The 27,813-nt window shown below is 39.5% G+C and overlaps 1 protein-coding gene across 3 annotated transcripts in view; it reads right to left on the bottom strand.

The window, feature by feature from the left end:
- atrnl1a (attractin-like 1a) overlaps positions 1-27,813 on the bottom strand; it is a 473,626-nt gene that overhangs the window by 185,361 nt on the left and 260,452 nt on the right. For all 3 annotated transcript variants that reach the window (XM_073920776.1, XM_073920775.1, XM_073920777.1), the window contains exon 26: positions 5,679-5,740. In XM_073920776.1, the coding sequence (XP_073776877.1) occupies positions 5,679-5,740 (62 nt within the window). The remainder of the gene's footprint in view (positions 1-5,678; positions 5,741-27,813) is intronic.

Genomic DNA, 27,813 nt, shown 5'->3' with positions numbered 1-27,813 from the left:
AAAACATTGACAGAGACATTTTGAGTATTTTTTAAAGTACGGTAAAAAGCAAGCTCACACAAACAACATAGAAAGGGGTTTCCTGTTTTGGTGAAAACTTTATTTTTACATGGCAAGGTTGACATTTTCATGGAATTGATTATTGTTCTTTCAATATTTCAACCACTTTTCCTTTTATAAATGTACTTTATAGTGGGTAAAAATATGGTGTAACTTTATGCATTGAAACCCTTAAAAATTGAAGTATTTAATTAAATAAACTATGATTTTTAAGTATAAAATATATCATTTTATTTTAATTTATTTGATAATAGCCTTAAATTGTGTTGGCAAGACTTTTAAAAAATTCAATTTATTTATTTTTGTATTATTTTTATTTTTAACTAACAAGCTTACTTATTTTATCTAGTGCTTTGGTGCCATTTTCTCAACAAAACATTTTTTGTTCGATTTAATATTTTTATAAGCTTGCTTGCTTGACTAACTCACTGATTGATTGATTGATTGATTGACTAACTCACTGATTGATTGATTGATTGATTGATTGATTGATTGATTGATTGATTGATTGATTGATTGATTGATTGATTGATTGATTGATTGATTGATTGATTGATTAATCGTCTGACTGACTGATCACACATCTGACTGATCAATCGATTGACTGATTAATTTCCAAAGACTGCTCTGTAATGTATAAATATTCCATAAAAGGTTAAAGGTTTGAATGCATTGACACGATATGTTAAATTGTTCTCTGTGATATCTAAATAGAAGGTGTGTAAGCGCAACTTAAGTAAGCGCAACAAAGTCCATATAGAACTTTAGGAATCTAACCTTAAATGATAAGACATGATATGACACTTATTCCTTCATTCAGTCATTAGTATTTGTAGACTTTTAATATTTCAGCACACTTGGACCAGTTCTGGAGGAGAAAACTACAAACTAAAAAAATAAATAAATAAAATAAATATTCTGACATCCAAGCTTTAGACACAAAGTAAAGATGACACATTTTTGGCTTAAGTGACAAAACTTCAAATCAATATTCAATGCTATTTCGGTGTCATTAAAAACAGCATTATTATCCGTGTAATTAAATCATTTCAGTGTGTCAATGCACAAAACTCTATTTATATACTACAGTACAGAGCTTGATGCTTGTTTTGGCTTCGTAGGAAAAGCCAGCCATCTGACTGAACTTCAGCTTTGAAGGCACTTGGCTTGAACTACAAGTATACTCTCAAGATAAACCAGAACTGTGAATCCACAGCCGGAAGATGTAAGAAAACGAGTGAAAAAAGAGATATAAAAGGGGAGGGGAAACAAAGTATGCACAACAATCTCCCTCAAATGCCAAGATGAATTAAATCTGACTGTCCCTCGCCTGCGGAGGACTAAATGCATACCAAACAACAAGGCCCTACAGCCTTTAGCTTCAACTTTGATATCTATCAACACACTTCTATGCACACAATTGAAAAAGAAAAAAGCAAGATAAAAAAGAAAAAAGCCTTCTCACTATTTATACTGAATAATAAATCCCAAGAAGCTGTACAGCAAACATTGCATCCTCGTTGCCTTGACCTCAACCTTTGTGAATGTCAGGATGCAAAATTATATTTACTTAAAACTATTGCACACAAAAATGAAAGCATGCAAGATAAATGATCAACGTTTAGCACAATCCATTAATAAAACCCAATAAAAAATCATGTAAGTAAATTGATGAAAAAAATGTATGGCTAAGCAATATTTAGATTTACTGTGTCTCTTTCTCGGTTAAACAAATTGTAAGTAAAGGTTGAAATGAAATTACATTACAATAGTGTTGACCTGACAGTTAAGAATCCCGTTGAGCACAATACAGCTGACTGCCTACATAAAGCAATATACACACATAGCAGGTGGTGTGTTATTATTTATAAAGAGTATATAAATAGTGTGCAATTATTTCGATGCACTTTCAGGCACTTTAAACACAACTCTGGTCAGTCAGCTCTGTAATTTGACTGTCCAGATGTACAACTATGGCAGTCCTGAATACACATGACTATTGAAACGTAAAAATGAAACCATACAATTGCCAGCATCATGTGTTGTCATAAACAAATGGTGATTTCCCTCACCTGCAGAATTACTTATGTACGTAAGAATTAGAATTATGTACGTTGTTATGGCTGCTGATCAAGAGGAAAATGAAAAGAATACCATCAACACTCTCGAGCACAACATTTTTTTGTTTCAAAAAATAAAATCTCCGCCCCCTCCATTCAGCCTGAAAAGGATGATTTTTGATCACTCACGCTCACTGGGAATGTGCATGTGCTTGCAGTGCACCAGTTGTGTAATAGTCATATGAACAAGGCTTAATGAATCGGAATAATACTTAATCAACCAGAACTTCAATCAGAGAGTGACTATGGACAATCGCACCTCTGCTTTCAAAAGTCAACTAGCCAAACAGAACACCTGAAAAAATGCTCTGTTTTCACAGGTCAAATATGCCAGAGTATTGTAAACACCAAGGCATAACATTCTACTTTTTAAAACAAAAATCATTACTGTAAACAACACCTTAGTACACTGTCTGGTTATATCTAATAACATTTTACTTTAAAGATCCAAAGACTGAAACACACAAAGCTGATGCCAAACAACTAGCACCAACAAATACCAACTTTGTTGTTGGCTCGTGTTGGATCGTGTCTGTACCAAAAAGGTGTGCGTGATCACATCAAACAAACAAAAGTAGACTGAGGGCCTACTCACACTATGCTATCCGAACCATGCCCAGGCCCGTTTCCTGGATCATTAGAGAAGTGTGAGTGCGCTGAATCGGGCTCAGGCGCGATTCACTTATCCGGCCCTGGCCCGGTTGGAAGAGGTGGGCCAGAGCGCGGCTCATTTGGGCTTTGGCAGGGTATGTTTGTAGTGTGAGTGCAAAACGCGCCAAAGCCCGAAACTGAAAGCGAGACGTGACTTTAAGGGACTGTTTCATATGGATTTATTAATCATTCTTACTGTTCAATGAACGCCAACTGCTGTAGTTTATTAAAGAAACAAACCCCTCACTGCACAACAGCTGTGCACCTTCAGCAAACCTCCTCAATCCTGCAGCACGAGGGCTTTATGATTGTTTATGAGCGCCAAAAGTGGCGGATCTGTTCGGCAAAATATCTTACTGCGTGTCACCGCATCCCTAAGGACTGTTTGGCAAAATATTTGACTGCATGTCACTGCATATCAAACGACTGAAACAATATAACTAGATAAATCTCCACTGCACTGCTGAGTGACATCGCTTCTCACTGAGGCCCGATTGTGGTGTGAGTGCGGGCCGTCGGGGAAGACGGGAGAGGGGACAAGCGTGCTTTGGCCCGGTTCGAGGCAGTTGTACCAAGTGTGAGCATGGCATAAAATGAGAGCCGTAGTTTTCAAGAGTTCACACTTAGCTCATGAGATCCTCGAGCCTAGGGCTCCCTCCCGTTTGCAAGGCGAGAGGAGAGTTTGAGCTCAGGTAGATCTCGAGAACTCGCCTGTCATGGTGGATGAAGAGCAGATAGTAGTTGCTCTTAAAGAGGTAGGTACTAGGTAGGGGCAAGGCTATGGTGTTGATTGGGATTAGTCAATAAACTTAGGTTGCATGTTTTTGATCGGTGGGAGGAAACCTAGAAACCCGGGAGAAACCCACATGAGCACGCGGAGAATGAGCAAACTTCGCACAGAAACATCTGCTGGTTTGGTAAAGCCTGGAACCAGAGACGTTTTTGCTGTGAGGCAACAGTGCTAAGCATTGGGCCACCATGTCACTCATCTAGGAAGGATGAGGAGTAGGTGTGAAAGGGTGGATGCTTCAAAATGAAAATAGCAGTGATACGTAACCCAGGGTATTTGTAGAAGCTTAGGAGTCGTCTGATTTGTGCATTGAGAATTGAATAATGTGGGTCCAGCCGCTAGCAATCATAACCACGTGATCCTCTCGAAATTAGTTTATGAATAAACTTCACTTTGTGCTCTGTGAGAGGCAGAAGTCTGTTTTCTTGTTCCACAAAGGCAACCCAATACAGCACACCTGTGATTTCCTCATTCTTATTGAGCAGCAGTATAGACAGTGCTCCTGACTGTTACACATGATGAAAGCATGACCAGTGCTTTCTGTACATGCTTTTTTCCACACTGTGCGTGCATCATCTGCATAACAACCCTCAGAGCGGGCTTTACCATGGCAGAGCAAACTAAAGATGCGCTGTCCTTGAAGGATGTTTAGCTTGCATTACAAAATGGTCAGTTTACTGTTAGGAAACACACATCAGGCAAGTCCTTTTCATGTGTCATAGATGGAAATGGAAAAAACAACAACTTTTGCGCGATGTGATAATTGCTCAAAGTTTTACTCTTTAGCAGTCACAAAACTGTAGCCTCAGGTTTAAGGTCTCACTTTACAAAGGGGCAAACAAAACTGACATTTAGCATACAATTCTTGCACAACCTACAGTTTATCTGCCATCTCCCTCTTCTTGTAGGGCCCAATTTAAACGTGAGATTTTGGAAACCAGATTTAAATTTAGATGGATTGGCCACGCAGAAAATGATTCTAAGCGGACTGCAGGTGAACAAAGACTGAATATACAGCAGGAGTGGTCCATAAAACATCATGGGAACGGGCGGGACGATAAAAACAATCCTCTACAGAGCTCTATACTGACACACACAGACAAAGCGTAAACAAAGCAGCATTTAGTTACTGTACATTATCACAGTAATTGTCACTCACCATCGAGGAATAATGAAAATTTGTGCAAAATCTCTGACAATCTAATAATTCACTTCATTTACAAATATTTGAGAAATGTAGCAACATTATAGCCAGCCTCTTTGAGACCATTTTTGCTTTGAATTGTTTACTTGCTTCATCTTTTTAATTTGTCACACTAACTCTGATTCGTTGCTGAATAACAAGTCAGACTTCAGCCAATGGTCAGACGTCAATTCAACACACTGAATCAGGCAAAAGAGCTCCAACATTAACCCAATGATGGGTGCACACAAACCAACATGGTACACACAAACCAACTAGCCTGACCAACAAACCCAGTGGTGTGTCCTGCTTGTGTCTGACAAAACCCCCCACCACACCAAACTCCAAGTCTATATATTTATATATTGTAAGTATCTGGCATGTCCAATCAATCAAAAAGAAACAAAAAAATAAATAAGTGCAAGTTAAAAACTAATGCAATAAAATTTCAAAAGGCAAACACATTTTACTAATTCACTGCATTTGCAAAGCACCCATCACATCTGTCTTTAGTTTCTTGATTAGGAATATTTTTAAACAATGTCTTACATATATAATTGTTGAACTGTCAAAATCTGCAAAAGCAAGTATCTGTCTTTTATAAATGTGCACAAAATGAAATAGTTTGTGGACATTACAGAAGAGTTTGGCTTCAGCACAGCCAGCACAATTACATCTATTGTGCTTCTTCATCAGTCGGCTTTATTAATAGTGTGTGGTTGGTGAGGTTAATGCATCCTTGCATTCTCAGCAAGCTTATCTTACAAAATTCTAAGAAGCATATACATTACAGAGAAAGCAATAGTGTAATTCACTCATAATGTGTGTGCTATTTAATTGCAACTTTCAAATTAAACGAATGAAGTGTGAATACCTGAAAAATGTGACAAAGAACTGCACCAGGTCCATTATGCTGCTGTGCTGGGAGAAGGATATCTGAGAGAAAAAAAGAAGAAAATATATTAGATTATTACTATTCCAGCAAAATGTCACAAAAATAAAGCCCAAATCTATTTATAAAGGGACATGTCATATTGTGACACATTTGTTGCCTGGATGTCTCCTAAAAAGCTTTATTTATACTAACATAATAGAAGAAGATGTGGCTTATGTTAGAAACAAAACACATGAGTTTGCAGTGCATTTTAAATGGCTTAATTCGATGCATTTTTTTTAATCACCAAATGGCTTCGTTTTTAAAGGAAAAAAGTAGCAAGCTATGAAAACTGGGCTAGGTGACAAAAAAATAAACTACTATTGAATCATGTTTAAAAGCTTTTTAAAAAAACAGATGGCCTGTAATAAACTTGACATATAATTTAATCAAGCGTTCATGTTGTTGATCTAATTTAACTTGAATTTGTTCTGCACCGTACTCTGCAAACTTTCTGTAGAATAATAAATGCTTCTAATCAAAATATTTTTTCCTTGACATGTAAGTAGTTTTATTACATATTCATGGCATATTAATTTCTACAACTTGGCAGGGTTCCTTAGAAAACAAGCTGCCTGCATTTGCTCACATATAATATTTCACGTTCATTTCCCAATATTGCATTTTCCGAAAGACTCCAAGGCACCAAAGCACAAGATTTTTTCAGAAAGAAACAGCTTGCTTGCTTATCTGCATTGTAGAGTATTTTAATCCACATAATAGCAAGCAATTATAAGTAAACTAATTATGCAGTAAAACATTTATTCATATCATTACTGAGACACTAGGCGAAGAGAACTAACAATGGTAGCACAATATTGAAGCTGCTGTCAAACCCCTTATTAAAACTAGCATATCTCAAATTTAACGGGCTACTGAATTGAATAACTATGAGCACATTTAGAACATTGTTCTTGATCAATTAAATGATGCTACAAAAATAACCAAACATTTACCTACAGTAACAATTGCACTATCTATTGTATAAAATACTTTGGCTTAATACCACAAGTGTAGAAGGGAAGTTTTCTGGTTGTTGTAGTTTTACAGTATTGTGTTGTTGTTGTTGTTGTTGTTGTTGTTGTTGTTGTTGCTGTTGTTGCTGTTTTCTCCCAGGGTCAGTATAATTTATAATAAAAGGTGAATTTGACAACATTCATTCATTTTTTTCGGCTTAGTCCCTTTTGTAATCTAGTGTCGCCACATCAGAATGAACCGCCAACTTATCCAGCATGTTTTTATGCACCGGATGCCCTTTTAGCCGCAACCCATCCCTGGGAAATATCCACACCAACTTATTCACACTCATTCACTACGGACAATTTAGCCTACCCAATTCACATGTACCGCATGTCTTTGAACTGTGGGGGAAACTGGAGCACCCGGAGGAAACCCAAACGAACGGAGGGAGAACATGCAAACTCCACACAGAAACACCCACTGACCCAGCCGAGGCTCGAACCAGTGACTTTCCTGCTGTGAGGCGACAGCACTACCTACTGCACCACTGCTTCACCCAATTTGACAACATATTTCCCCAAAATATTGGAAAATACTATTTTGTTTTTTTTATTCTGTGATGAAAGTAGCATGACTGATTTCACAAGAAATCTAAGAAGAAAAAAAAGAAAAAAAGAAAAAGGCAAAAAAGAAAAAGAAATGAAGAAAAAAAAAAGAAAAAAGGAAAAGAAAAATAATTGAAAAAGAAAATGAAAGAAGAAAAAGACGGAAAGAAGAATGAAGAAAAATAAAAAAAAGGAAAAAGAAAAGAAACAAAAAGAAAAAGAAAAGGAAAAAAAGAAGGAAAAAGAAATATAACAATCATTTAGAAACGTTGCAATAAATAATAACATAATAAAAAAAAACCTTTTTTGTAATTTTTTTATTATTAAACATATTTTACTTTGTGCATTAACATAATGGCTTCCAATTTTGCACAAATAAATAAATAAACAAACAAACTCATTATACTATGTACATACGGTAGACGCAAGAGTCTAGAATCCACTAGGACTGAATGTCTGTTATGGCTAATTCATTACATTACATAACACGTGCCGATACATAATTATCCAGTATTTAAAATCACTGGAGCTCAGTAGATTATCATTTCTCCCTTTCCTCACTTACGTAATCAGTACAATCATCTCAGTCTGTTATAAAATGCATTTGATTTTTCAACTGTTGCAGTCAGCCTCACAAATAAGATCCTTGGTTCCTGTCCATTCACTGATTACTTCAGCTACAAGACCAAATCATTTGCCTTTTCAATATCTGAGGCCACTCACATCGATTGCTTATGAGAATCCAATAAATAATTCTCCCAACTAAACCTATCTAAATCTAAATCCACACTCCGTCTCCATCAAAAATAAAGAAATAAATAAAACAAAAATCGACCATCTGATAAAAGAAAATGTCATTTTGTGATTGATTTGTAAATGTCAGATGTTATCAGAATGATTTATTTTTCAAGAAGTGGCGTGCTTTTAAAAGTTCAGCCGACAACGTGTGTTTACTTAGTTTGAATGAGTTTTGGACTTTGGGCTAGTTTTTTTTTTAGAGGACGCACTGTTATTGACTGCAAAAACAGGCAGCAATATAGCTTTTCTAAAGCTTTTCTCGAGGTCCAGAGTTTTTTATTTTTATTTTATTATTTTTTTTAATTAACAGTTAATTTGTTGTTGAATTTAACAAAAAAGATATTAATTCATTAATTTTCCTTTGGCTTAGACCCTGATTATCAGAGGTTCCAACAGCGCAATGAACCACCAACTATTCTGGCATATGTTTTATGCAGTGGATGCCCTTCCAGTCACAACCCAGTACTGAGAAACATCCATATTCTCATTCACACACACACATACACTAGCTATTTTTCCATCCAAAGATGTGAATTAACTTTATGCGCAAAACCGGATTATCGGATAAAAGATGTGCAAATAGAGCAGTGTTTCTATCCAATGAGTCAAAGCGAACAAAATTGTAACATCTGGCGCCAAATATCAACAGTAAAAACGGAATTTGCTGCAATAAGAGAAGCGGTGTGAACCTTTTATTTTTATTTAATAAATGACTTGCACCTCAGAAGGCAATCCTGACACACAGTGAACGTGTGGTGGTGTTTGAAGGCGTCAGAAACGGAGCACAGACGCTCTTGATTCGGTAGGTCATTAATAATGTAATAACACTAATACTGAAACGGTTAAAGCATTTCAGAATGACCAAAACAACATTTCAGATGTTTTATAATGTACTCAGCCTACTAGTTTGTCCATTCACACATATTTTTATCATCACATGATCTCTTATAACAAAATCACATGACCTTTTTTAATGTGCATACTCAAGTTTGTTTAGTAAAAGTGTTTTCATCTCAGTTTGTGCGCATCTTTTCTTATCGAATAAAAAGTTTATCCTACTCAGTTATGCGTGTATGTTTTTATGCACATTTTCAAAAGTGATGTGCATCTTGGCGTTTCCCTCAACCATTTTTTAATGCACACATTCAAACCAAGCAACCGTCTTGCTGTCAGGCGACTGTGCTAACCACTGAGCCACCGTAATAAAGGCTTAATACATTATTAATTTCATTTTTATTTAAATTTTTATGTGCATAGTAGAATAGGCAAGACAAGTTAACACTTTGAAAATTCAAAGTGCTTTAAATAAAACAAGAATAAAAAAGACAAGTTTAAGAACATAAAAAAACAATAAAAGTGATTTAAAACAGATTAAAATGAGTTAAAACAGGTTATAAAATAATGAAAAAGAAAAAGAAAACATAATAGTATGATCTGTCGGACGTATGACAGTGCTCATTAAGAAAAGGCACAGCTAAACAGATGTGTTATCAGTCTCAATTTGAATGTGCCTAGTGTTGGAACAATACAACAAATTGCAATTGGACTAATGAAATAAAAAACTACAAGACCACGAAAGCCAAGCAACAACAACAAAAAAGAATTTAAATGATCATTAGATGTAGCACTACATGGACATCGGAAATATAAGATCTGTGCAAAAATATTTAAGACCTAGAACAGCGAATTTAAGACTTTTTAAGGTCAATTATTTTTTTTTAATTTTAGACTTTTATTATTGATGTTGCTTTTGGACTATTTTCAAACAATTTTGTTCATGGCAGCAGCATTTCTAGCAGATCAAGGAGGTGAAATGTTGTTATTTCCTCAAAAAATGTTAACTGGTAAAAAAAAAAATATATATATATATATATATTAATCATTCATTTATTCATTCATTTGTTTTCTTTTAAGCTTAGTCCCTTTATTAATTTGGCGTCAACATATCCAGCATTTGTTTTATGCAGCGGAAACCCTTCCAGCTGCAAGCCAACACTGGGAAACACCCATACACTCTTACAATTGCACACATACACTATGGCCAATTTAGTGGACCCGGAGGAAACCCACGCAAACATGGGGAGAACATGCAAACTCCACACAGAAATGCCAACTGACCCAGCCAGGGCTCGAACCAGCGACACTCTTGATGTGAGGTGATTGTGCTACCCACTACGCCACCGTGACGGCCAAAAAAATTAAATAATTGAAATTTGAATGGGATCTATAATATAAAAGAGTTTTGGGACAGTAAGATGGGTGGACTGAATTACTTTTATTCAGCACAACACATAGAAAGGCAACTACGCACAAACAAACACTTTATATGTGTACTCAGGCAGTACACAGGGCCAAATATGAGAGCTGCATGTAAAAAGCATGTGTTCATCTGTACCCGGAAGGACAGCCAGTGATCAAGAATTGTGACTAACACATCAATTTGCTTTTATATATAGATGGAAGAATGGAGCATTAGGATAGATTGAGAGGAGCGGATGGAGAAGTGTGTGTGTGTGTGTGTGTGTGTGTGTGTGTGAGTGTGTGCACGCAGGTGGAAGTGAGGGGGTTGGCCAGCCCTTAAGTGATTTACTGGCATTTGCTTTTTGCAGTGAAAGTGCATGACAATCAAAAACTGAAAGAAAGAAAGTGTTGAGAAAAGCTGATTTCTCCTGCCAGAGGGACTGGCCATTAAGCGGGTCAGGCTGGTGGCTGGAGCTCGTACCTTTTACTCAAGTGCTCTTGACTCCTCCTCATTCCTAAATTCAGCTCTTTACAGTAAATAGAATGCTGGATTGAAAGCAGTAATGCTCAAATTCAAACAATCAACATCAGAAAATGTCAACCTTGCTGGCTCTTTTCTTTTTTATTTGCAATGCTAGAATGATAAACAATGCTCTCCTTTTATTTTCTCAAACAATAGAGGTGTGAACCTATACTGGTCTTACGGTTCGGTTACGATTATCATGCCTTCGATTCGGTTAAATTTGATATCTCGGTGCATCACGGTGCATTGACGATGCTTTCTATATACAGTGTTATATTTTAGGGGGAGGCTATAACAAGCTGTCTGTATAAACACACAGACACACAGCACCACACTGTCTCTCATTCAAACACATACACAAACATAGAAAGCAACAAACAAACAAACACACACACACACACACACACACACTTAAGCCCTCGCAACAGGCAGAGCTTGCGCTGAGCGGAGCAGAAAAACGGAAAAAAAAGAAGCACTTTTCATTTGCTTATGGTGCCTATGCCACGAGCCGGCCCTGAGTTGCCTGAGTGTTGATAATACTTGCGCTTACCTCCTTCGCGACAGAGCGCATAGGAGATAAATGATGGCAGTACATAATAACAGGTTATGATTATTACTGAACCGATACAGAATTGTCCGCGTCTGCATCGCGGTGCACCCCTATCAAACTATTTAATAAAAATATATGATTGTTTATTATAAAACATTTACAATGTAATTCATTTTCCCCTCATTTCTTGCAGCAAAGACTTTTTTTATCTAATCACAATATAATTTAATTGAGGCTTTCTTATAAAAAAAAAAAAAAAAAAAACATTAAACTCTTTCTTTTATATAATTTCTTCAATATCATGTTGTAGTGTTGTCACAATACTGGAATTTCTGTCAGTACTCAAACTTTAAAAAAAAAAGGTCTATTTGAACAACATTAAGCACCCTCTTAAACTCCTCTGATTAGCCGTTGTGTATCATTTAGATAAGTCGATGTAACAGCGAATTGCTAGTATGACAGCTTATAGACAGACTGGCTGATCTACATGGCTTTGCAATTTTCCAGGGTCCCAGTATTTGTGTTTGCATTCAGTAAACAGTGGTCAAGTGCAGTGAACTGATGAACTTTACGTCACACCAATCACAGTCATTTCTGTTGAGCATGTGAACACAATGGGCAATCACTTAAGTATAGTATACTCTCAACATCGCTCAAATGTTAGCAAGTAATAGACGTTTTCAAAAAATGTTGTATCGATTGGTACCAAAATACAAGTATTGTGACAACACTTTTACACCTACTATTAATGGCTCGTTTCCACTGGATGGTACAGTATGGTACGGGTCAGCACCTAGGCGTGGTGTACGACAGAAAGTTGCAGTTGCAAATAAATGCAATATATACGGACACTTGCAGCCTCTTACAGTCTGTGATATGATAACAATTACAGAATAACTACACAATATACATTTCAGACTTATCTGGCTTCTAAAACAAGACAAAACATACAGTGAGTGTAAACCTCTCATCTGTATCTTTAATCTTCACCAGCACATATGTAATGTTAACATATGGTTAGAAAGTAATTCCGTCATTCCGAGTTTATAATAGTCCTAAAGGCGATGATAAAAGTTAAACATGGCAGTTTGTTTATGTTCTAGGTTGCTTAAAGAATCCTTTGTTTTTTTCCAGTTTCTCCTTAGTTCCTTGCGATTCACTCTTGCGCTTGTCTATTTCTGAAAGGATCGGATGTCAGAAGCACTTCAATGATCTTGCGCACGTTATTATCAACAGCCTCAAGAAGTTTGTTATTTCAAATATAGACGCGCGATGAGTGACCACAAGCTCTCTGGAGAAAGTGAAACCACTCGCACTTTTAGACGGCCTTGTAAATAACAATAGAACATAGGGTTCATCAAGATGATGACAAGGTTTGTTTGAGAGCAGATCGACCATGACTCGCTATTATATGTATATATTATAATGGTGTAATGTCTCACCTGTGAATTTAAAAATAGTGCTTCCTTTGTTTTCATTCTCCTGCTTGTGCACGCACTAGTGACGTTTCTCTGTAAACCAAAAGTGTTTAGCTGTTTATCTAGCTCTGCCTTTTGGTTCCCTTATGTTGTGCTAGGTACCCTTTGGAAGGGGTACCCAAAAAGTGGTATATTTTGACTGGATACGGCAATAAAAGTTTACTGAACTGTACCGTACCATATGTACCACTCAGTGGAAACGGACCATAAGATACATTTGTTGATCTAATCACCAGCTTACAACACTCAAAGTTTTAGTTGACCTACAACCTTACAATGAAAATTATGTTGTTAATTACTCACCCTCATATTGTTCCAATCACTTCAGACAATTGATCAACTTCGAAAAGTGTTATATTGCCCATAGTAAACACGCTCACTGATCTGATATGGATATAACTTCAACAAACAAAGTTATTTTTACAGTTATTTGGGGGCACAAACATGTTATTCAAGCACATATGATAATAGTTGAACCACAGAAGTGATATAAAATGTTTTGGTTCCTTTTTTTTTATTGTCCCTGGACACTTGCTGCCTTTGGAGGATAAGAGAGCTTTCAGTTTTATTTTGTGCTACAAAGATGAATGAAGGTCTCAGGCGATTGTAAAAACACAAGTGAGTAATACAAAGCATAATTATCATATTTGGTTAAACTAACCCTTTAATAAAATGTGTAAGCAGGATCTAAAATCCCCGAGCACAGCAGATTATTGGCTACAACAATGTATCATAGCATCTTCTAGATGATTGCAGACATACAGTTTTAGATAGCCTGTTGTCTCCTTGTCAATTAAAATAATAAAAACCCTAACAAGCTCAAGTTTTTTTCTTAATGTCTTTGTCCACCGTCAGCATATTTCTCCCCAACTCACTCCAGCTTCTGGCTAATAACCCTGACTTCGCCTCCTCCATTAAAGAGCTCTTTGAGGATATAAAAGAACATTACGGGTATGCTAGCTAGCAGATTCCAAGCTCTCGCCTTTTCCCTGACCTTGTAGATTTTCAATATATAAAGAAGAGTTTTAACGATCTGAAAATGGTGATTGATGGTCAGGCTTGCGATTTTAGGCCCAAAGTCCAATAAAGTAGAATTAAGTTGGTCTATGAACACGTCTCTGTTAATGTCAGACCTCTGGTTTTCAGAGCCGTATCAGCTGCACTCAAGGTAACTACACCATCATATTTCATTGCATATGAGCGAGGGGAGGCGGTAGAAAGATTTTCAGTACATATGCTTTTATACTGTCTTTTATGTCATTTATTTACAATGATCAAACTGAAATTTACTATGCAGAGTAGAATCAAATGTCTGCCAGTCGCAAAGAGTATGTATGGTATTGACTTGACATGTTGGACAAGCTGTTTATTACTGTTAAGTGCTGCAGTTATGTGATTTCTGCAAACCATACAAGTATTTAACCACATTATTCAGGTAAAAAGAGCACTAAAGGCAGTAAAAGACAAATAACTTTAGCTCCTTCTCACACAAACTATAAAGTAGAGGTCAGCATAAATTTACGAATGAAGCGAGGGAGCGGTCGGTAACTAGTTTAATTTTGGACGGTAGCGGGCAGTCTAGCAATATTGCTCCCGACTCCCAAACGAGCGAGCACGCGTATGTATGTGTGTAAATGAGATACCACGATGCTGTGTTTAGCTCGTTTGTTGCTGTGTGTGTGTGTGTGTGTGTGTGTGAGTGTGTGTGCAAATGAGAGGTGTTTGTGTGTGTTTGTGTGCACAAATGAGAGAGAGAGAGCTTTGTCTGTGTGTGTGTGTGTGCTTGCCTGCTTGGTGCTTGTGTGTGTGTTTGTTTATACAGAAAGCTTGTTATAGGCTGTCTGGCATCTGTGTGTGTAGCTGGGTGGTTTTCTGTTTTGTCCCCCAGCGGTCGGGTTTGGGCTAAAACGTGGCGGGAGTGGGTGGGAGCGGGATTCAAAATTTAGCCCCGGGCAGATCTCTACTATAAAGGGCTTATTTTAGCATGATTCCTCGCACAATACTATATCATGACATCAAACTACTGAGAAATGTGCAACAAGCAACCAATTTGTAGCCACATGTCACTATGTGTGATAGTGAAAAACTGATATTGCTTGTAGCCCCTCCAGAGAACATCTCAACTTAAAAGTACATCAGTAGCAAAGACATTTCAGTAATGGCATATATGTAGGTAGAGTTAGTGTAGCAATGGTCAAAGTTAAGAGGAAAAAAAAAAACAGCTACTGGGAACTCATCCACTCATTTTCCTTCGGCTTATTCCCTTTATTCATCAGGAGTTGACACAGCGGAAAGAACCACCAACGTATCCAGCATATGTTTTAAACAGCGAATGCACTTCCAGATTCAGCCCAGTAATGGGAAACACACATACACTCTCACATTCACACTACTGCCAATTTGGTTTTATCAATTCACCTATACTGCATGTATTTAGAGTGTAGGGAAGCACCCGGAGGAAACCCACATGAAAATGGAGAGATCATGCAAACTCCACACAGAAACGGCAACTGACTCAGGGGCTCGAACCAGTGACCTTCTTCTTGTGAGGAGACAGTTCTAACCACTGAACCACACCGTGTCGCCTACTGGGAACTCAAAATATTACATTTAATCAGAAATTAAACAACAAAACAAAAAAGACTATTTGTCAATGTTACAATCACAGTTCTGCCCAGGACTTATTTTCTAATATTTTCTATAGGAACTAGTTTTAGAACCATACCTTAATTATCTTGTTTTTCATCTTTGGACAGGACACCCAGGCAACTTAAAAAGTGTGTTGGACAGTAAGAGGAGTTTGTGGAACACTGTAATAGATGTCAGGGATTACAGAAGTTGACCACATTACCATATTTTATTTCTTTTGACAAGATAAATAGTGGTAACATCCAAGGCCAGCCCCAAAAAAATATCAAACGCATTGATTTAAGTATACATTAGTGACCAATTATTTTAAAATGCTCCACTACACAACTAATTTACATTTAACTGCAGTCCAATGAAATGGAAAGGAACAGTTTGGCTGCAAATTGAAGTAGTGATATAGTTTCAAGAAGAGGGTTTTGAACGTAGGCTGAGGGATAACCTGACCTAACCTAAAATAAAAAAAACCTAAAATTTAAAAATAAAATAGTAAAATATGCAAAGTAAACAATTGGTATTTAAAATAACTGCTGGAAATTAAGCACATTATGTTGAAACTACAAACAACATAAAGTCAGAATTATTAGCCCCCCTGAATTATTAAACCCGCTGTTTATTATTTTTCCCCCAATTTCTGTTTACCAGAGAGAAGATTTTTTTTAACACATTTCTAAACATAATAGTTTTAATAACTCATTTCTAATAACTTATTTATTTTATCTTTGCAATAATGACAGTAAATAATAGGGATGTAACGGTATTGTAAATACCGTCATACCGCAATATTAAATTTTTTCGATATTACCGAAGTCGCATGACTCGGTAAAACTATAGGTCTTCTGAGAAAATTTGCTCAGGCGAATGAAGCGAACGGGAGGTAGCTGGAACTTCATTTCCCATCAGCCCCGGCGTGGCCATAATCCTTTGCGGTCTGTTGTCGCTACAGATCCAGTAATGCGGAAATGGAGTGTGCTGCTAGTAGCGGAGATGAAAAAAAGATGGAAATGATCGAACCTAAAGCGGGTGTTGTCGCCGCGCGCGTGCTGAATAGCGGTGCTGTCGCGCGCGTTCTGATCAGCTGTGTTGTGGCGCGCGTATTGTAAAGCGCCGAGGGGGGGTTGAGCGCGCATACTCAAGAGAGGTGTTATCGCGCGCCTACTGAAGGGCTGGACTGGACGGAGGTTGTGTCGCGTCGCGGGGGCACTTTTGATCGTTTTGGAAGGGCATTTTCTATCCAAGACTAAAAAGGGCATGTGCACTGCACAGGTTGAGCCCTATGTGTGCACGTGCCTGCAAGTTGGGGAATACGACTAGTAACAGTCATGGGGACTGCAGAAACACAGCACTGTTCAGATTGATGCAGACATTGACTTGTACCGCAAAGAGACCTCTATCTATCTCACTCATGGTTTGTCCTCTCAAGTGGGGGAAAGACAATGCACAACGTTACCCCACTGCTGTCAACATGGGCCAAGTCATATCTCTCTGTCCCAGAATCCTCAGTCCCAAATGAGAGGGTTTTTTTCTGTTGCAGGGGACATTGTAAATACCCAGAGATACCAGCTTTTACCAGATTATAGTTATATAATAATTTTCCTTTAAACCCATCTCTATCTAAGTGAGTGATTAAATGTTAAATGTGATGAGTTTTTAACAATACTAAATTGAAACTTTATTTTTTTACATGGTTTAATAATTTTTTGTTATTAAAATTGAAGTTCCTGTTTCAAAGCTAACAGATAGATGGCTAATTTGTATGTCATTGACACTTTTGGCACTTTTTTGGGAGTATTTTCAAAAGTTTTTTTTTTCCTGTAAATGATTCAATAAATACCGTACCGTGACATTCATACCGAGGTATTACCGTACCGTGAAATTCTGATACCGTTACATCCCTAGTAAATAATGTCAATTAGATATTTTTCAAGACACTTCTATATAGCTTAAAGTGACATTTAAAGGCTTAACTAAGTTAATTAGGTTAACTAGGCTGGTTAGGGTAATTAGGCCAGTTATTGTATAACGATGGTTTGTTCTGTAGACTATCAAAAAAATATAGCCTAAAGGGGCTAATAATTTTGACCTTAAAATGTTTTTTTTTTTATTTTTTTTTTTTATCAAAATTGCTTTTATTCTTGCCGAAATAAATTAAATAAGACTTTTTCCAGAAGAAAAAAAAAATATTATCAGGCATACTGTAAAAATTTTCTTGCTTTGGTAAACATTATTTGGGAAAAAATCAAAGGGGGGCTAATAACTCTGAGATATATATATATATATATATATATATATATATATATATATATATATATATATATATATATATATATATATATATATATATATATATATATATATATATATATATTTGAAGTCAGAATTATTAGCCCCTTTTGATATTTTTTTTCTTTTTTAAATATTCCCCAAATGATTTTTAACAGAGCAGAGAAATTATCATAGTATGTCTGATAATATTTTTTTTTTCTTCTGGAGAAAGTCTTATTTGTTTTATTTCAGCTAGATTAAAAGCAGTTTTCAATTAAAAAAGAAAAAAACATTTTTGGGACAAAATTATTAACCCCCTTTAAGCTATTTTTTTTTTCGATAATCTACAGAACAAACCATGATTATACAATATCTTGCATAATTACCCTAACCTGCCTAGTTCACCTTATTAACCTAGTTAAGCCTTTAAATGTCACTTTAAGCTGTATAGATTTGTCTTGAAAAATATCTAGTCAAATATTATTTACTGTTATCATGGCAAAGATAAAATAAATCAGTTATTAGAAATTAGTTTTTAAAACTATTATGGTTAGAAATGTGCTGAAACAATCTGCCCTCAATTAAACAGAAATTGGGGAAAAAAATAAACAGGGGGGCTAATAATTCTGACTTCAACTGTATATATATATTTTCTTGTTCTTGGTTGCAGTTGTTTTCTGTTTCAAACTCCCCAAATCCAAACATTTTTTTTTTACTATTGTAATACTATAATAATATAAATCTAATATGAAATTTAACAAGAAAGTGAACAGGTGAAAATTGTTATGCAGAAGCACATCAGAGACCATCTGGAGAGCTCATGAGAATTAGTGTTTAGTGATGTTAGAGTGTCCACCACTACCTCATAATTGTACAAAGATCAAAAGCTGAAGTGAAGTGATTATTGAGTGCATGTGCTTTTAAAAGTTCAATTCTATCTATGAGGAGCAAGAACCAGTCTAACCAAGAGGTCAGACAAAACACAAAAAAAAGTCACAGAGAGCCCCTGAGGCCTTCAGATACAAGCAAAGAGGGCTGTTAAATGAATATACAGCTATTCTCAGGAGAATATCAAGAGCTGAGGTGAAGGCAGGACATTGCTAATATCAACACTGGTCACTGAACAACAAGCTGCTGCAGTGAATAATAATAATAATAATAATAATAATAATAATAATAATAATAATAATAAAGTTTGTTTGTTTGTGGTTGAATGTAATTCAAACAGTAAAGATATACTATTAATTAGCAATCTGGGATCGGACATTTTTTATTATGGTTTTGAAGACTTCTCTTCACCTCACTGAGGTTTTCTTTTTTTTTTTGGCATTTATTTGATCAAAACACAATAAAATAGTTATACATTGAAACACCATTTACATTTAAATAATAGATGATTTATATTGCAAGTAGAGGCCAAGATCAAAGGGTAGGGGGAAGGGTGCAGTTAAAAAAGTTAACTAGATTTGATGGTCTCTGTAGCACACCATTTGACAAACCTGAATTTACACACATGCAGATATCATCAGCACAAACAACACACTGTACAAACATTCAGTGAGACTAACACATGCTCTGGAATTTAAAATACTCCTCCTAGACAATTCAATCAAATCTCTCAGCTTGAAGACAAGACATTGACAATGCTAACTTTTCAGTATATTTTTGATATCTCGAACAGGGGTGCGTTTTCTAAACAACGACGTAACTCATGGCTGAACTATCTTAGTAGGATGCATTGTTTGGGAAAAGAACAATGTTATGACAAGTGTTTCCTAAAATGCAGTTTTTCTTTCGCAGATGCATCGCTTGAGCCATGTTAGTTATAACATAAAACGCCCGTAATGGCGCTCTAAACGGGGTGGACTAACTACTTGTTTAGAGAGAAAAAACACATAATTTGTGCAAATGTTATCGTATTTTCACGCATACGCATTTATTCATTAATCCACGTATGGGGATTTTGTTCAGAAAGCCAATCGTATGAAAGAATATATAACGGGCCAATTAAATGCCAAATGAATTGGCAGCGTAAGCTTGTGCACCTGATGCTTGTTGCAATCAATTCAGCATATAAGCACAGGAAAAGCAAGACAACGCTACTCTTTTAAGCTAGAGACTGATACTCACTGCTAAGGAACAATCATTATGGCTTTTACTTTAGTAACCAGAGCATTCCCCTTCGGATGGGGAACTTCAATGCTATAAGTGGATCCACGTATTGGGAAATGTCTGGAAAATGCCATAATGACTGCACCTTACCTTCGCCTCCAATGAGAGGATAGCCAGGCATAGTGTGAGCGTTCCTGCATCATAGACAGGTGCGGTCTTCCAACGTGATCCCTGGCTCTTACTTATCCCACTTCAAAGAAGATTTACGGATTTAGATATATTTTTCGAGAGTCGCAAGCGTCTAGATGATTTCTAGCAATTTAATATGACAGTACGTTGGGAAAGTGTGCAGTCCCGATAGGGAGGACGCTGCATATAATAAGATGGTTAGCAGAGAGGGAAGACACGGGTCCGCCTGTGAGGGGGGACTGCACCGTGGCTGAATAAGCATATGGGATCGCCTAGTGGGGATCACGCATAGCGGGCATCTATACCCAAAACGCGGGCTGACCAGCGGGCAGATCTACAATGTTATGGTCCAGCTAGTGACTCCTCCAGTGAGTCAGTTCTGGGGGCCTTGGAGGAATCTGTAGGGCTCACCTAAGCAGGGAAATTTACTGACAGAGTGAATAAGCGCACGTATTTCCGTATTAGGGAGAGTGGTGCAGCAAGCGTGTTTCAACACCTTAACCGAGTTGTTTCCTCAATCACCAAGAGTTACCTAATACCCCTGAGGAAACCGGCTCCACTTGCATATTGCAAAACCTTGCAAATGTTTTAGGTGTCGCCCAGCCTGCAGCTCTACAGATGTCTGTTAGAGAGGTCTCTGTTTCAATACGGTACTGAGTGCGGTCCAGATAATTCGCAAAGCGTGAACTGGACAAAGTAAAGAAAGGGCTGGGTCTGCCTCCTCCGGGGGCAGCGCTCGCAGACTCACTACCTGGACTTTCAACAGTGTGATAGGAACCTTGGGCACACATCCCGGGTGGGGTCTCAGGATAACCTGAGAGTAAGCCAGGCACGAGTCACTGACCGAAAATGCCTGCAGGTCCCCGACCCTCTTAATAGAGCTGTCTTCAGGGACAGAAATCTTAAAGATACTGAGTCTAGTGGCTAGAAGGGTTCTGTACGCAGGCTCGTGAGAATGAGGGCAAGATCCCAAGAGAGCATGTGAGGGGGGCGGGGTGAATTAATTCGCCAAACGCGTCTGAGGAACTGAATGATGAGCTTATGCTTTCCCACAGTCCTGCCAGCCACTGCGCCATGATGAGCGGAGGGCCTGCTATCCAGCTTCTCTTGGAGGAAAGAAAGCACAACGCTGATCTGGCAATTTCGGGGGTCTTCTCTGCGAAAGATGCACCATTCAGTGAATAGACTCCACTTCAGGGCGTAGGCGCGCCTCGTGGAGGGGGCGAGCCTGAGTGATGGTATTAACCACTGCAAATGGTAGGTTACCTAAGTCTTCTTCGCGTCTAAGGACCACACGTGGAGGTTCCAAAAATCGGGGCGAGGGTGCCAGATGGTGCCCTGTCCCTGAGAGAGTAGGTCCTCTCTCAAAGGGATCTGCCAGGGGAGGGCCATCGCGAGGAGAGAGAGCTCTGACATCCAGGTCCGATTGGGCCAGAGGGGCGCAACCAGCAAAACCTGCTCCTCGTCCTTCCTGATCTTGCACAGTAACTGCACGAGCAGGCTCACTGGGGGAAACGCATATTTGCGCATGCCCTGAGACCAGCTGTGGGCCAGTGCATCCGTGCATCCGTGCACGTGCTGCTGCTCCAGCACCGGAAAAAAAACAGTGGAGATCGAGGAACAATGCCAACAGCTCCAGGCGAATGATATGTCAAAGCAACTGGGTTCCTTTCTATAGAGCCGCAGCTGCATGCCCGCAACACACAGCCCCCCAGCCCGTGCTGGAAGCATCTGTTGAAACAACAACATGATTGGACGCCTTTCCTAGAGGCACTCTGGCCTGTTGGAACGAGGGGTTGTTCCAAGGGCTGAGTGCTTGATGCACAGCGCAGTAACAATGACTCGGTGTGTGCCCGCGTGCTATGCACGTCTGGGGACTCGATCGTGAAGCCAGTGCTGAAGTGGTCTCATATAGAGTAATCCGCAGCCGCTGTCACACCACTCGGACGACATATGCCTCAGGAGCCTCTGAAAGTATCTCAGTGGGACCAGTATTTGGCTGTTGAACTCTCTCAGACAGTTCAGCATTAGCTAAGAGCGCTCTCCGGAGAGGCGGAGACCCTCTGCGAGCTAGGTGAGGCACCCTCCACGAGCTTGGTGAAGACCTGCGGAGAAAGAGAGAGCCCGATGGGTAGGACTTTGTATTGCCAAGCTCGACTTTTAAACGCAAAAAGCAGATTTTTTTTAAGTGACGTGGCGTGGAATAATGGAGACATGGAAGTACGTGTCCTTCAGGTCTATCGCTGCAGACCAATCCTAAAGACGAACGCACCAGAGGATGTGCTTCTGCGTGAGCATTCTGAACAGCAGCTTGTGCAGACAGCGGTTCTAATCGCGTAGATCTAGGATTGGCCGTGACCCACCGCTCTTTTTGGGCACGATAAGGTACGGACTGTAAAACTGGCTCTCCATCTCGGCTGGAAGGACCATTTCGATTGCATCCTTCACCAGGAATACAGCAATCTCCTCTTGCAAGACAGGGGCGGACAGGGGGCTGACCCTGGTGAAATACACACCTGTGAATCTAGGGGGTCGTTCCGCGAACTGAATCGCGTAGCCGAGTCTGATTGTGCATATGAGCCACCACAAAGGGCTGGCCCCTGCTAACCAGGCAGGCAGAGCCCTCGCTAATTGACTCATTGCTACAATTGCTGACGTACCAGCAGTGGGGCAGCGCGGAGTGGGTGTGCTGATCCGGGAAGCGAAATGGTGCCGCGAAAGAGCCGGAAGCGAGAGATTCACTCTCCCCTCTCACTCAAACTCTGGAGGGGAAGCTCGAGGGGGGGTAGAAAGGAGGTGGAGGCACGTGCGGGGCAGCTCTCGTAGGCAGGTGCCTTCGGCGAGGAGCAGCAGAGTTGGATGGCTCGGCGGGCGGAGCGGGCTTACGGTCCCGCCGATAGGTGACTTTACCTATCGCATCAGACTGCTCTCTCACCGCCTTGAATTCCTGGGTGAATTCACCAACTGTGTCGACGAACAGGCCAGCTTTGGATATGGGGGAGTCAAGAAAGCAGAGTTTGTTGACTTTGTCGCATATCTGCCAGGTTTAGCCAGAGGTGGTGCTCCTGAACCACTAATGTGAACATAGTCCTCCCCAACACACATGCAGTGGACTTAATGGTTCAAACAGCATAGTCGTTTGCGGTGCGGAGCTTGCGTAGCAAGCTTGGGTTGGACCCACCCTCGTGCAGCTGGGCCAGCGCCTTCACTTGGAAGCGCTGGTAGGTGGACATGGCGTGCAAGGCAGAATCAGCCTGGCTTGCAGTCTTGTAAGCTCTGGCTCCGAGGGAGGCAGATAACTTACAGGCTTTGGATGAGTGACTAGGCGGACCCTGCCAAGAAAAGGTGCCATGCGGACAAACATTGTTCGCAATGGCGCGCTCGACCTGAGAAATTGCTTCATACCCCCTGGCTGCTCCACCGACAAGAGTGGTGAGGGTGGAGGGACACGCAGCATGGGCAGAAAAAGGTGCTCTCCAAGACTGAGCGAGCCTACTGTGCACCTCCGGGAATAGGGATGAGAGGGGATGAGAAGGGGATGAGAGGCTTTGAAGGCTTGGCCCTCTTGTCCTCTATATAGCACCCATCTAGTCGGTCCGGCCGCAAGCTGGGGGATAAAACATCTCCAACCCCACGGCCGAAGCAGCCCGAGAAAGCACGGCTAACATGTCCGTTTCAGGATCCGTTTTAACAGCGCTCACCTGCCCGGAGGGGGCGAGCGGGTCTGAATCCTCGTCCCGGGTGTCATCGAATGTAAAGGCTACCAACTGGTTAGACGGATCGCTTCCTCCGCTCGAAGCTTGGATGGAGCGCTTGGAGGAGCGGGAGGTCCACTGACCCGGAGGCAACGGATAATCTCCCACTGCAACCCTCAGATCTGCCCGAGTGCCCGATGCAGTGCAGGGGACAGCTGGGGTAGTTTGCCCTTAACTGTGCAACAGTCATGATCTTAACTGTGCAACAGTCATGGCATGCAACGCAGTGCTTGTGACCATCATCCGGGGACAGGAAACCACCAAATCCAGAAATGCTCGGTCAGAGCGCCATCCTGAAAAGAGTTGCTCTTCTTGTTGCTCTTTTTGTGAAATTTGCAACTTTATACGCACCGCTCTGGAGGACCTGACCCAAAGAACGCCAGGCAAGGGAGAAGCCTAGCTCGACCGTCTGTCACTGCGTGTACACACTCTGAACCAGGAGACCGCCTTTTTCGTTCGCTCGAAATCGCTGGTTATCAGCAGGAGGAACCCTCTTTGACTCTCTCAGAAGGCTGTTGTAACGAATATGGCCGACCAGACACATAAACATTTTGGATTTTTTTCCACAACCAGCCAACTTTGCCGAGAGAAGGCTCGAAGCCTGATTCCAAGGTATTTACAACCCAAAGGAATGTGTCATGCAGTACTAAGCACAGGAATGACTTACAAAGGACTAATTAAACTGCTTGTTTAACACTGTTTTCATATGAACTTTACTCTTTATGTTTAATCACATGTTTTGCAAAGTTTCCCTTTCTCTTGTATTAAAATTTTTGGTTTTAATACCCCTGCATATAATGTTTTAACTGTTCCTAGGCTAAACAACCTCTTATACTGTTCAAGTTTGGACTTTTTGAAAAGCTTACTCGCTGTACAAATTGATCGTTGACATTTTATTTTAATATGAGTGCAACATATTAATGTTCTAAGAGACTTTAACATTTTTGTCCCGATTTACATAAAATTTGCCTATGCAAATTATTCTGCCTCGGACAAAGACCCATAAATTTAATATTCCAGGAAGTTAGCTACTAATTGGTCAACTTTCCATGGAGGGTGGATCCAAACCTGCCCTATAAAGTTGAAGACCAAGCTAAACTTTTATTCGCTTGGGAACTCTCTCTGTTTAAACGTTCTTAGGGGCTCTCTGTTTAAACTCTCCTGGGAGCTCCCCCTCTCTCTCCCAACTCCAAGCAACCCCCCTCTCTGCTCTGAACCAGGTTGTTTTGAACTTTCATCAACCCTCGGCAACTTCCTTAGAGACTCAGAAACCTCCAAGAAAGCAGGCAGAAACCCAGACAGAAAGGGGTTAATCGCACCATGCTCGGACATTTCCCTGTTCAGAAACTTTTACGGCGTCAACCAATAAAGGATCAGCCAACCAACCACGTGCTCAACAACGGGAGCTCAGACATCACGAACAGACCGCAAGTATCACCTTTCTCCCAACATCTAAACTGGTGTGACCTAAATTAACCCTAAAGAGACAATAGAAGGGGTATGTTAAATTTGATTACGTTTGGTTGCTTGGTTTGTTCTTACAAACTCAGGTTTTCCCATCATTACATCTTCTCAACCTCTTCACGTTGCTCTTCCCTATGCTTGTATGAATGTGTGTTTGTGTTAGGTGTTAGTTTATAGTCAATAAAGTCTATTTCGTATAAAGAAAGGTGCCTGTGTATATTAATGAATCTAACGTTAATGTCTTGAACTTTGATCTTGCTACCCTGCTCAACTTTGTTGATAGCATCGCTGAACGATTTGGTTGTTCGAATCAAAGTTGATTCATTGGAAGCCCCGTTCAAATGAATCTTCCTCCCGCCAAGCTATTCCGCTATATAATGTTCCAGAAGGTACACGAGCCTTGAAATCTGAATCCTAACTCGCAACATTATTACAGCGGGAAAGGTGGGGAAAGAATAACCTTGAGCTAATTTACTACAGTAATAATAGTGTAGACATGTGAGCACTCTAATCTACATTATTATTATGATGTGCTACCTGTTTATTTGTGGAGAATAAACAAAGCATTTAATTATGTAATCTAGACCTATAATGGTTGGAGAACGCTGTTTAAGTATGTAATTTTACAGCTGTAATAGTCTCTGAAGAGAAAAGCATGGCGTTGTCTTGCTTTTCCTGTGCTTATATGCTAAATTGATTGCAACAAGCATCAGGTGCGCAAGCTTACGCTGCCAATTCATTTGGCATTTCATTGGCCCGTTATATACTCTTTCAGACGATTGGCTTTCTGAACGAAATCCCCATTCATGGATTAAATCCACTTATAGCATGGAAGTTCCCCATCCTAAGGGGAACAGTCGGTATTTGTCTTATTTTCTTCAATGCCTGTCAGGATAATGTCAAGACACTGCAGATGTAAAGCTGTGAAAGGTTTTCTGATAACGTAAATAGCGTTGCCATGGCAATGGCTTAAATTATGTTAATTATGTTATTATATATTATTAACTTGACACAAACATCCCAAAAGTGCAAAAGATTAGGAATGGGAGGGGGCCTCAGTAGTGCTCAATATTTTTTGTTTGTTTGCTTCCAAAGAAATTAAAAGACTACCAGAGGGTTAAGCGTTTGTCCCCACGGTCAGGGGCGGACTGGCCATCTGGCAATTCTGGCAAATGCCAGAAGGGCCGGACCAATTTTTAAATGTGGGCCGGTCAGTTTTTTTTTTTTTTTTAATGTATTGTTTTTACGTGGAGGCAGCTTTTATCTCTTGCTAGATGTGATATTATGATGATGATGATAATTTACATTTACATTTACATTTAGTCATTTAGCAGACGCTTTTATCCAAAGCGACTTATAATAATAATAATAATAGTAATAATAATAAATGTTAAGCATTTGGACCAATATGCGACGGCCGCCTGATTTCAAGATGGGCCGACCCAATCCGAGGTTACCGTAATCAAACCAATTACAATACGTTAACAATTTTTAACGTAATCAAAATCTGGCAAGAATGTCATATTATTTCACCATCTGTACACCAAAATAAATAGTGAATGTGCGTGTCCGTGGGTGGGGCTATGTCGGTGTGGTTATGTGGGCTGATGTGGCTACAGTGCCAGGGCTGAATTTTTGTCCCAGTCCGCCCTGCCCACGGTGAAGCCACCAAGATGGTGATCCCTCTAGCTCTCAGGCCTGTCAAATGCTGCTTGCATGCAGCTTTAAATAATTCTTGTGATTCAAAGCTAAATTTCATTCAGTCTTCAAGATCATATGATCCTTTAGAAATCATTCTAATCTGCTAATTTGCTGTTGTGATCAGTTATTGCAACTCAGTCATCATTAAACATTATTGTTTAATGCTTATGTCATTGATTTTTTTTTATTTTTTTTTTATTTTGGCAATCCTAAAAGTCAGACTATTTGCTTATGCATTTGAAGCGGCAGTCCTTCTGTTTACTTCGGCTTGAGAGCTTTAGCCACAATATTATTAAAGGGCCACGAAACCCCCCTGTTTCAGCAAGGTGCTTTCACACCTCTGGTTTGGAAAAAGTCAGGAAAGTAGGTGTGTCCAGCTCTGTTTAGGGGGGAGTGTCGGAGGAGGGAAAGAGGGAAGGTGGATAAAAATTTGCATTAAAATGGGAGTTTCGGTTTGGGCACATGCTGATTTTCACAGAGGCAAAACAAACACACAAACGCAAGGCAGAAAGACAGTGACTGTGTTTCCATGGACATCAGTAACCAAATTATTTGCCAAATTATTAAATGGTGGACTTTAAATGCAGTTTGGCACTTACATTCAGAAACATTTCATTCATGCCCCTCGTGACAGATGAAATATTTGATTTGAGGAACTGCTCTAAGCGTGCATTTTTAATGCAATGTTTGATACCACACATCGAATGAGAGAAAAAAACCCTCTGCATTTCTCTGTAACTTAGATGCACTTGGTAGGTAGCGTCAGAAAGCCATTTGTATTCCTGTCA

This window comes from Danio rerio, chromosome 13 (genome assembly GCF_049306965.1).
Source record: "Danio rerio strain Tuebingen ecotype United States chromosome 13, GRCz12tu, whole genome shotgun sequence".
NCBI classification, from domain to species: Eukaryota; Metazoa; Chordata; class Actinopteri; order Cypriniformes; family Danionidae; genus Danio; species Danio rerio.
The sequence above is the reverse complement of the archived record's forward strand: the minus strand, read 5'-3'. Positions and strand labels throughout refer to the sequence as shown.